Source organism: Giraffa tippelskirchi, chromosome 1, assembly GCF_054371585.1.
Source record: "Giraffa tippelskirchi isolate mGirTip1 chromosome 1, T2T-mGirTip1v1.2.pri, whole genome shotgun sequence".
In the NCBI taxonomy this organism is placed as follows: Eukaryota; Metazoa; Chordata; class Mammalia; order Artiodactyla; family Giraffidae; genus Giraffa; species Giraffa tippelskirchi.
The window spans coordinates 92,489,708-92,501,765 of record NC_137275.1 but is presented as its reverse complement, the minus strand read 5'-3'; the positions used below and the strand labels follow the sequence as shown (position 1 = coordinate 92,501,765).

General features: G+C 43.9%; 1 protein-coding gene across 1 annotated transcript in view; it reads right to left on the bottom strand.

Moving 5' to 3' along the window:
- Positions 1 to 12,058, bottom strand: part of HADH (hydroxyacyl-CoA dehydrogenase) — a 45,381-nt gene that overhangs the window by 7,759 nt on the left and 25,564 nt on the right. The window contains exons 4-6 of the mRNA XM_081554527.1: positions 7,741 to 7,867; positions 4,494 to 4,583; positions 42 to 114 (exon numbers count right to left, since the gene is read on the bottom strand). Coding sequence (XP_081410653.1) covers positions 42 to 114; positions 4,494 to 4,583; positions 7,741 to 7,867 — 290 coding nt within the window. The remainder of the gene's footprint in view (positions 1 to 41; positions 115 to 4,493; positions 4,584 to 7,740; positions 7,868 to 12,058) is intronic.

Below are 12,058 nucleotides of genomic sequence, written 5' to 3'. Positions count from 1 at the left end.
ACTACAGGCCTGCTGCTCCTGGCCTGGGTGGGGACAGCTACCTCGTTCACACAGCCTGACTGCTTCCATGAGGTACGGCACCAGAAGACGGTTCACGACAAACCCAGGCGTGTCCTGTCAGAGGAGAGAGAAAAACAGACAAGTGAATTTCTGTGAACTTTATCTTTATGTAAAGTCACCAGCTCGCTCCTTCTCACCCTGGATTATCACACACATTTATCAGGCTATACATTTTCAATGTTTCAAAGAACCAAGACAGCCTCACTTCTACCCCACATGACAATTTATCCAACTATTACAGTAACCAGAAGCCCCTACTGCACGGGTCCTGAAAGGGGTAAAGGTAGAGCCAGGGGGTCACTAGAAAGAGCACAGCTTTGGGAGCAGGCGGATCTGAGCTCAGGTTTGAATACTCTTTGACCTTGCATCATTCTGAAACTCAGTTTCATCATCTGTGAAATGGGAGCAGTAATTTCTACCTCACTAGTTGTGAAGATAAATGAAAGCACATAAAATGCTGCACATATAGCATTATTATGCTCCCTCAAACAGTAGACCCTTTACTCCTCTCCTCTCCTGCATTTCTTAACGAGTCTAGAAAAAGTCACACTCCATCCTGAACACGCCTCGGGAGCACAACTGCCCAGCTGTTGAGGTTTCCTCAGGCTCTTTCCTATGTGTACTCCGGTGCTTGGCACAGGACAGTGGAGCTGGGGACAGGGCCCGGGAAAAACAAGGAGGTCCCAACAGACCGATGGCCTCGCACAGCTAACAGACCAAGACTCCTCCCCAGAAGACCCTTTTCTTCATTTCCCTCCTCACTCAAACACTTAACCATCTCTCCTGGAGGAATGGTGGGAATGCGGATTCTGCCTACTGAGCTCTCCTGGGAGCTTGTGGGGCAGGCCCGCTTGGTAACTTTTCAGTGGTTTTTATGGAAAGTTGATTTCCACTAGGTAAACAGAGTCCCCTTCTTTTAACAAAAGGCTGTGACCCTCCCTCAGGAAAAAACCCTCACCCTGGCCCAGGATGAGTCCCATTTCAAGCACACACTGGGCACTCCATAAACATCTGAATAGAAGATGCCCAGCCTCCTGTATTACTCTTACTACTCACCTGCCTGCATACTGTAGCCACAGGGTTTGTTCCTCCTTTCACTCTGGACAAACTGAAACCATCCCTACCCTACCTCCCAGGAATACAGAGATGCACAAAAGAGCTTTATCTGTTTAACCAAGACTATATTAATATAATTATGCTGATTTATTAATAATAACCAGGGCAAACCTGTTTTTTAACTTCAAAAAGTTTATTGCAGAAATTCAGGACAGGGTAGGGTATCTGAATACAGGAAGCCACATCATACACAAGGTTAGAAATCGGAAAGTAGCCTGGGAAAAATATTTTCTCCAATATATGAAGTATTCATATAATATCATTACAACGCTGCTCTGGTGGCTCAGTGGTAAAGAATCTGCCTGCCAATGCAGGAGACATGGGTTCAGTCCCTGGGTCGAGAAGATCCCCTGGAGAAGGAAACGGCAACCCACTCCAGTATTCCTGCCTAGGAAATCCCATGGACAGAGAAACCTTGCAGGCTACAGTCCATGGGGATGCAAAAGAGTCAGACACAGCTTAGTGACTAAACAACAAAAAATAGAAGAAATATTCAGAAGAACAAAATAGCATGTTACCAGTAAGGTTACTGGCAAGGGGCTTTTCCCCCATTACGATATTCAATGCTGTTGAAGATACAGAGAGATACTCTCATAACACTGGAATGTAAAGAGACACGGCCATTTAATAAAGCAATTTACCTTTATGTACTCACACACCTTACATTTTTCATACACATTTACTTATTTATTAAACACTATTTACTGTACTTATGATATAGCGGGAATTGTTTGTCCTAAGTACTTTACAAATAGTCATTCACTTATTCCTCACAGTAACCCTGAGATAAGTTCTATTGTTGCCTCTGCGTGAGGGAGAGGATACCGAGGCACAGGGAGGTTACGAGAAGGCCCAAGGTTACACATCTAGTAAGTGCCAAAGCCAGGATGTGAGCCCAGGCCGGCTGGCTCAAGTCCATGGCCTTCACCGTTTCACAGCACACTTTGCCTGTGAAGTCTTCCTATGAAGAAAGATACATTTTAGGCACATTGATGTCGTTCTTCTATGTTGGGTGTTCCTAAGCTATAATCCTGGAGGCTAAGTCCACATCTATTTGTGTAAATCAAGTTTTAGTGGAGCAGAAGCACATTACTCCTTGCAGGTATGGTCCACGCTGCTTTCCTGTTACACGAGCAGAATCCAGTAGCTACAGCAGAGACTATGCACCCTAATATACTACTATCTGGCCATTGACAGAAAAGTCTGCTGACGTCTGTTCTATGTGATTTCCTCTACTCTCTGGATGCTTCACCAAGGGCCTGAATAACTGACCCTGAGAGTTAGGGTCTAAAAGACTCCCTGAATGCCTAAGGTAGCACCTAAAAAGAGAGTACTGTGATGATGTAAGAAGTGCAATTTCATGAGACCACAGTTCCCAGGCCTGCACCTGCCATGGCTATCCCGAAGGAAAAATGGATCATCGCTCTCCATGAATTAATGACTTTGCTGCTAAAGACCACCCCTGACTTGTTCCTGCACTTTCATTTCACACCTAGCTTTTCATTTGCTGCACACTAATGTCTCTTCTAACAATGGCTACTTTTTGCCATGAACAAAGCAAAAACTGGTAAGAAAGTACAACCATACCCTCTGGTTATTAATGTGATATATATTTTTTAATCCAGAATATTTAAAACCATAAAACTAAACCAACAAAAAATGAGTGTTAAAAAATGAGATTCCCTAATATAACACTACAGTCCTGGAATGCAGGAGACTGGCAGGTTTAAGTCTGCTCTCTTTGGCTGTTGGGGTCCACGTTGACAGATGACTTATTCAGATGATTCATAAACAACTGGAGTTTTCGTGGATTAATACAATACTGTGAGTGCAAACTTGAGACTCTTTTGGAAAGTAAAAGTATGCTATGAGAAGAACCACAATGATATTGAAAAGATTACAGTCAACTAGCTATTCCACACCTGGGTATATATCTGAAAAAAACAAAAACACTAATTCAAAAAGATATGTGTGCCCCAGTGTTAATAACCAAGACATGGAAACAACCCAAGTGCCAATCAACAGACAACTGGCTTAAGAAGACATGGTATATATAGAATGGAATACTTACTCAGCCATATAAAAAAGAATGAAATTTTGCCATTTGCAGCAACATGGATGGACTTGGAGAGTATTATGCTAAGTGAAGTAAGTTAGACAGAGAAAGATAAATACTGTACATCACTTACATGTGGAATCTAAAAAATACAACAAACTAATGAACAGAACAAAAGAGCAGACTCACAGATATAGAAACCAAATTAGTGGTTACCATGGGGTGGGGGTGGGGTATGGACAATATACGGGTGAGAGTGGGAGATACAAACTAATGGATATAAGACAGGTCAAGGATGTATTATTGTACAGCATGGGGAATATAGCCAATATTTTGTAATAACTATAAATGCAAAGTAACCTTTAAAAATTACATAAAAAAATAAAAACTTTAAAAATGTAAAATAATTAAATTATGGTCAAAAAGATAAATGACATATTTACAAATAATTGGGCTTCTCTGGTGGTTCAGTCAGTAAAGAATCTGCCTACAATGCAGGAGACCACCTGAAACGTAGGAGACACAACCCACTCCAGTATTCTTGCCTGGGAAATTCCATGGACAGAGGAGCCTGGCAGACTACAGTTCATGGAATCACAAGGGTCAGACACGACTTAGTGACTAAACCACCAACCATCATAAAAATTTGTAATGGCATCTTGTGACACAATTGTCCTTACAGAAAAACTACCAAGTCATGCAGAAGTCCCGTTCGTAATTTGGGGGAAACTAAACAAGAACTTGGAGAAGGCAATGGCACCCCACTCCAGTACTCTTGCCTGGAAAATCCCATGGACGGAGGAGCCTGGCGGGCTGCAGTCTGTGGGGTCACTGAGTTGGACACGACTGAGCGACTTCACTTTCACTTTTCACTTTCATGCCCTGGAGAAGGAAATGGCAACCCACTCCAGTACTCTTGCCTGGAGAATCCCAGGGATGGGGGAGCCTGGTGGGCTGCCGTCTATGGGGTCGCACAGAGTCGGACACGACTGATGTGACTTAGCAGCAGCAGCAGCAAACAAGAACTACAGCAAATGCAGAGTCTGAAGGTAATCAGAGCAAAGCAGGTGAGAGCACCAGGGATAATTTCACACATAAACACCAGGATTCCTTGCTGGATGCAGCTTGCCCTTTACAGCCTGCGGACAGACCTGCAGTAAGAGCGCCCATCTTCCACATCAGCCTACAGCAGAAGAATCCCTCCTGGAATAAGTCAGGGTCCCAGAAAAATCACCCCCTCCCAGGGCTACCCATACACTACCTTGCAAGCAACAGGATGCTTTCCCAGGGCTTTGCTGAAGTCTAGCAGAGATTCAAACGTCTTCTGGCTGGTCATTGGTGTTTTAATGACCTGGAAATGCAAAGCAGAGAAGAATTATAACCATAAAATCAGCAAACAATTTCAATAGAACAGTTCAAGGAAACATTGAGGAAAAATGGCCACACAGGTGGCAAAAATAATTTTTAGTTTCAGAAAAGAAGGATCTCAAGCCAGAAACAAAATGTCCACTTCAAGACACTGGAATATCACAGAACACACAAAATCAAGGCTAAAAAGACTGATATAAACGTGTGTATATGTGTGTAGGAGAGTTTTACAGACTTTGTCACTGAGACTTGGGTTCAAACCCCAATCACATTTCCACTTACTGGCTCTGTGACTCTGGGAATGTTTCTAGAAATTGAAATAATACTGAAATCACTCTATCTACCCTCAAGGAGCTGAGGTGAGAATGGAATTAGATTAGGAAGTAAAGCATTAAGGGCAGCTCCAAGGAAATGCTCAGTAAATGCTGGCTCTTATTAGGGTTTTATTTGCCGCTGTTAATGAGTTCAGGGAAGTAACTGGCAGTCTACTAGAGTATAACGCTTGCCTTCAACACATTCTGCATGAAGACGCACCTTCTCTTAGTAGAAAGATGAAGAGAAGGAGCCCCAGGAAAACTGAGTGACGCGCCCAGGCCACCAAGGTCCTATGGACTCTGAGATGAGTGACCCCCTATTACTCTACCCTCTCCCACACAGATGCCCCAAAGGCCAACAGCTTCCTCTGCCTCAGAACAGGCTCATCCCAGAGGGAAGCCTTCATATCCAGCAAATGCAGGCCTATGGCTGGGGCATGCCACCTGCCAGAACCTCAGGAAGGCCCAGGCCACCCACCTGACCCTCTCTGTGAGGTGCACTGCAAGAGTACGACTGCTACCCTGCTCACAGTGGGCTGCAGGGCTCGAAAGGAGTCGGCACCGAGCACCACACCTGGCAGTCAGCTCGCAGGAAAGAATTCACCTGTCAGGAATTAGATTTCAGCAAATAAGAGAGACCCAGATGAGTTTATATAAATTAAATATATAATTTAAATGCCAGTTAAGGGACACCAATGAGAGTCAAAGCCAACAGGCTTGGCTTCTACATCAGACCCTTGATATAAGCTCAGGGAGTCAAATCAACCCCTGGTGCCTCACCTTTCACCTCTGAAATAGGGATGACGATATCTGACACATCCTCCCTCTTTTAAGAGGACTGTATGGTGTAATGAGATAGTGTCTGTGCAGGATGAAAAGCACTATATAAATGAAGAGAATCATTATTATTCATGTTTTAATGTGATCACAGCTTGGGATGTGCTGGTATGCTATGGCACAAAGGGAAGCTGATGAGTGAAAACAGAAAAAAAGCACCATTAAGATGGGGTTGAGGAATGGGATGATACTGCTCTGCAGGTATCACAAATCAAACAGCAACCTGAGGATTATTCAAGAGGAAGTGTAAACATCACCTCCATCAGGACAAAACAGACTGGGCTATGACAAGGGCTGTAAGTCAGGGAGTTTTAAAAATAATTTGGTGACTTAAAGGAGTCAACAGTAAAGAGTTTTGTTTTGTTTTTAACAGGACGAATGCATATTTATTCATTCATCCAACAATGTGCTGCAGATATTCTGTTCCAACACAGGGTCTGAAAAATTACACATATACACATATAAATGTACCCAGTCCCAAGTAAAGGAGAAGAGCCACTCAACTTACAGTTCACTTTGGTATTTACCACCAGGGACATATACTTGAATGCTCAAGTTAAAGAATAAAAGTTGCATAAAGAAGAGCACTTTTAGAAAACATTTTCTAGAAAATGTTAACATTTGTCAAACATTAACTGTTAATAATCAATGTACCATATTTCCAAAGACACAAATGGACATTATCAGGTAAATGTAGTTGAAAACAGTATTAGAGTTGGAATATGTCTTTATCTTCAAAACACGTATGTACATGATATAGTAACCAAAAACGTGGAAAATTTCATTCCACTTCCTTGCTCTTTTCTGCGTAAGGAAAAATGTTTTCTTCTATTCCCTGTGCCCATTTCGTTCCTCAGCTTCTTCAAAAACAGCTTTAGAGATTGGCAGTAAATTGGAAGAAGCCAAAAAGCAATGTTAGTGGAAGAGAGAATTCCTATCACAAGATGGTTCAGAGTAGTCTCTGAAAGAAAACTGGAAGGAAATTTAGTCATCCTTAAACTAGATGCTAATGCTTATAGAGGGGAGCAGGTAAGCATCAGGAGGTGACAGAAACAAGGGGACCCCAGAGGGAAGGGGGCCTGGAGGAGAAGGCAGCAGTGGAAGACCACATCTCCACTCTCTCCCAGGGAGCCCCAGCTGGTCGCTGGAGGTCTGCCTGGATCCACAGCCCCCACACTTCGCACGGCAATAACTCCTCAACCTCAGAACAAATGCTATTTTAATAGAAGCTGCTCCTCAGACCCTATAATTAGCCCCCTATAAAAGGCAAGTTTCCACATTTCAGTGCAAATTATCTACTGTGACTCCACCTCCCTTATACCTGAGTCTCGAGCAAGCAAGCGGCAGCAGCCCAACAGCCCTCCCTGGCCATTTCCCGCCACCTCCCGGGTCTGAGGTCAGGAGGTTCGAGGCCATGAGATGCTGCTTTCATAGCTTGGTCACAACACAGAGGAGCTGTGCCTCCTGTGGGACAGTACAAAGGCTCTGTCACCTGGAGCTGACACCAGTGTGACCCACCAACAGTGGACGGTGTAATACAGCGGCTCCTGTAGGAAACCAGGCTTCTAATAAAATTTCTCATCCAGCCCGGACAAGACAACACGAACATGTGTGGTTCTCCCCTCTGTGGTTTCATCAGGCCAGTGGTCTTCAGTACTGCCTTCCCAATCTGATGCTTCTCTCTGCACTGCTCATCAGCTATGGCACAAACAATAACTGATATTCCACACAGTTAACAGCTCTCCTGGACACCACTGGTCAAAAGAGAGGTCTGCAGAGAATAAAGCCCAGGGGCCTTCCTAGATATCAGGTGCTATTTCTTCCTTTGGCTCTGAAAGGAGACTCTGGCTAGAGAAACCAAGCACAAGCACAACCAACCTACCAACCTCCCACTAAAATCCGTGCAGCGCAATCCCTGGTGGCAGGGCACGGGCCACTCAGAAGCGGGGCTGAGAGCGGGCAGAGCAGCACAAGCAGACCCCCACTGACCTCCACAAGCTTCATCAAAGGCACTGGGTTGAAGAAATGGAGCCCGGCGAATCGGTCCTGTCTGGTGGTGGAATTGGCTAGGCTTGTGATCTGCAAAGAGGAAGTGTTGCTGGCAAAGATTGTGTGTCTGTGGAAAGAAAGACATTGGAGCGTTGGAATGAGTCCAATCTTTGGAAACAGTCAGGGAAAAGACACAACTTCACTAACATTAGGCTGAAATCAAGTGACCTGCTTCATTTTAAATTCTGAAATTTTAAATTTAAAAGTTACCTGCTCCAAAAGTCTGCTTAGTCTTTGCTAATTCTTCCTTAATTTTACGGAACAACATTTCTCCTGGCTACTTGCATTGTTTAGTGTATATGGTACATGAAGAACACAAGGAGGCAATAACGTCAGTCACAAGATGAAACTGCAAGTGAACAAAGACTGAGGAAAGACAGGATGCATCACAGACACTCAAAATAAACAAAAACTGTGAAGACGCACCTCAGTCCTCCATGAGAAACATCTGACATGAACTAAAATCATCTCCCCTCAAATGAAAAGCTTTACTTTCCCGCTGATTGGGAATTAAAATGAAAACAGAAGAAAACCAACATGGTCCAAAAGAAGTTTTAAGGTTACACTGGTAGATTTGGGGAAGGAAGGATACATGTATACACATGATAAACACAGTTCAATGTATTCTTATTGTAGTGAAAGTGTTAGTTACTCAGTCGTGTCCAGCTCTTTGCAACCCCATAGAATGAAGCCCACTAGGCTCCTCTGTCCATGGGATTCTCCAGGCAAGAATGCTGGAGTGGGTTTCCACTCTAACCATTTCCTTCTCCAGGGGATCTTCCCGACCCAGGGATCAAACCCAGGTCTCCTGCATTACAGGAAGAATTTTTACCATCTGAGCCACCACGGAAGCCCTATTCTTATCATAAAATCTCCTTAAAAAGCAGTACCATCTTCATGTATATAAAATATTATTAATTTTAAAAACTCCATGCTGATTTCAATCAAATTTAATTTTTAAAGACCTCAGTAAAGTGGGGTGCCAAAGGCATGACAGGCAAATCTTTAGAGATGGGCAAGACTTACCAGCTTTCCTACAGCACCACCTTGTGGATAAATATACACAAAATGGCCTAACTCTACTAATAACAACAACCACAAGGGCTTGGCCACAGCACAGGAAGGGCAGTGGTTCCTTACGACCAGATTAGGGTGTTCCTGCTTGCCCAAAAGGCACTACTCTAATCTGCCTGAAATCAGGAGCGAGTGGGAGGAGAGAAGAAGGGAAGGGAGAAGAAACCAGTAATCTGGGAAGAGCAGAGAAGAATGAGGTGCAAGCAGCTGGTGTGCTGGTGGTGTACACTGGTACAGCCATGCGATGGAATACTACTCAGCCACTAAAAAAGGAGAAAATCATGCCATCTGCAGCAACATGGATATGGACCTAGAGATTATCATACTGAGTGAAGTCAGTCAGAGAAAGACAAATATCACATGATATCACTTACATGTGGAATCTAAACTATGACATAAATGAACCTATCTATGAAACAAATAGAATCACGGACATAGAGAGCAGACTAGTGGTTGTCAAGGGGCAGGGGTTTGGGAGAGGGATGGAGTGGGAGGTTGGGGTTAGAGATGTGAGATTTTATACAGAGGATGGATAAACAACAAGGTGCTACTATACAGCACAGAGAACTATATTCAGTGTCCTATGATAAACCATAATGGAAAAGAATATAAAAAGAGAATATATGTATAACTGAATCACTTAGCTGTACAGCAGAAATCAAACACTGTAAATTAACTATGCTGCTGCTTCTTAGTTGCTTCAGTCATATCCAACTGTGTGACCCTATGGACTGCAGCCCGCCAGGCTCCTATGTCCATGGGGATTCTCCTGGCAAGAATACTAGAGTACATTGCTATGCCCTCTTCCAGGGGATCTTCCCAACCCAGGGATCAAACCCAGGTCTTCTGCAATGCAGGCAGATTCTTTACCACTGAGCTGGTATGCTTCAATTTACAAATACTGATAGAAAAAAACTGACTAATTTCATGGGTAGTAATCCACTGTATATATGTACCACATCTTCCTTATCCTTTCCCCTGTCAATGGATATTTAGGTTGCTTCCATGTCCTGGCTATTGTAAATAGTGCTACAATGAACACTGAGGTACATTATCTTTGAATTATGGTTTTCTCTGGATATATGCCCAGGAGTGGAATTGCTGGATCATATGGTAGCTCTATTTTTAGTTATTTAAGGAACCTCCAAACTGTTCTAGAATCCTCCTGCCAATGCAGGAGAAACAGGAGATGGGGGTTCAATTCCTGGGTTGGGATGATCCCCTGGAGGAGGAAATGGCAACACACTCCAGCATGCTTGCTGGGATAATCCCACGGACAGAGGAGCCTGGTGGGCTACAGTCCATGGGGTCGCAACGAGTCGGACATGACTGAAGGGACTGAGCACGCGTACTGTTCTCCACAGTGGCTGTACCTGTTTACATTCCTAGGAACAGTGCAAAAGGGTTCCCTTTTCTCCACATTCTCTCCAGCACTGACTGTGCAGATTTTTTGATGATGGCCATTCTGACTAGTGATACCTCACTGTAGTTTTAATTTGCATTTCTCTAATAATTAGTGATGCTGAGCAGCTTTTCATGTGCCTTTTGGCCATCTGTATCTTTTTCTGAGAAACGTCTATTTAGATCTTTTGCCCATTTGCTGATTGGGTTGAATGGTTTTTTTGATTTGGGGCTCATGAGTTGTCTGTATACTTTGGATAGCCAACATTTCATAGGGCTTCCCTGATGGCTCAGACAGTGAAGAATCTGCCTGCAATGCAGGAGATCTGGGTTTGATCCCTGGATCAGGAAAAGGAAAAGGCAACCCCTGGAGAAGGAAATGGCAACTCACTCCAGTATTCTTCCCTGGAAAGTCCCATGGACAGAGGAGCCTGGCGGGCTACGTTCCATGGGGTCGCAAAGGGTCAGACACGATAACATCTTATGGAAGAACTTTTTCCTCATTCTGAGGGTTGTCTTTTCATTTTGTTTATGCTTTCCTTTGCAATGCAAAACGTTTTATATTTAATTAGGTCCCGTTTGTTTATTTTTGTTTTTATTTTCATTTCTCTAGGAGGTGGATCGAAAAAGATCTTGTTGTGATTTATAGATCAACACAACAGGACAGAAAGCCCAGATAAACCTATGCACCTATGATCACTTAATCTATGACAAAGGAGGCAAAAATATACAGTGGAGAAAAGACAGTCTCTTCAGTAAGTGTTGCTGGGAAAACTGGATAGCTACATGTAAAAGAATAAAATTAGAACACTGTATGCAAAAATAAACTAAAAATGGATTAAAGACCTAAATGTAAGGCCAGATACAATAAAACTCTTAGAGGAAAACAGGGGCATAACACTCTCCTCCATAAATAGCACTTCACTTTTAAGGCGTGAGAACAGTGACCTTTCTCAAATAACTTCCAAGTTGGCCAATTTCAAGGAGGCAAAGGGGCTTCTCCTTAAAAAAAAAAAAAAAAGCCTTTTTAGCCAACACCCCTAACCAAGACAGTCCGGTTTCTGTCACATGGCGCTACAGCCCCTAAGAGAAGTGAAGTTACTCAGTCATGTGTGACTCTTTGCGATCCCATGGACTGTAGTCCTAGCAGGCTCCTCCATCCATGGAATTTTCCAGGCAAGGGTACTGGAGTGGGTTGCCATTTCCTTCTCCAGGGGATCTTCCCCACCCAGGTCTCCTGCATTGCAGGAGGATGCTTTACCCTCTGAGCTACCAGGGAAGCCTGTAAAATACGTGAGCATGCTGATCAGCTGAGTGACACCCACGGGACAGAAAGACAGGCCTCTTCTCTTTGTCAGAGTCACCAGACCACACCGCTCTAAGGGCTGTCAGTCCAGCAGGCCAGTATGCAAGTGTCTCTCTTTAGCCACTGCTCACTGGTGGCCGCCTAAGAAGTACTGTTGTCATATAATCTTAATCTGACTTTGAGTTCCAATCAAGATGGGTGAAGCATGGCCAAGCACACCACAAGATGAGCATGAAGGAATATGTCAGGGGTCAACATCACCAGGAGCCACAGGCAGAACTAGAGCTGCACATGTGCGTAGCTCGCTGATGCCGCACAGACAGTCCTGAGCCAGGGGCCCTCTGTCTCACCTGCACGAGGCTAGCTCTCCTTGCCCACCCTTTGCCAGGAAGCTGGGTAACAACTCTGTACTCCTTAAAGGATCCCAACAGTTTTGACTTAACGCACAGAAGGCTCAAAGCAGGAGGATCTTAGAAA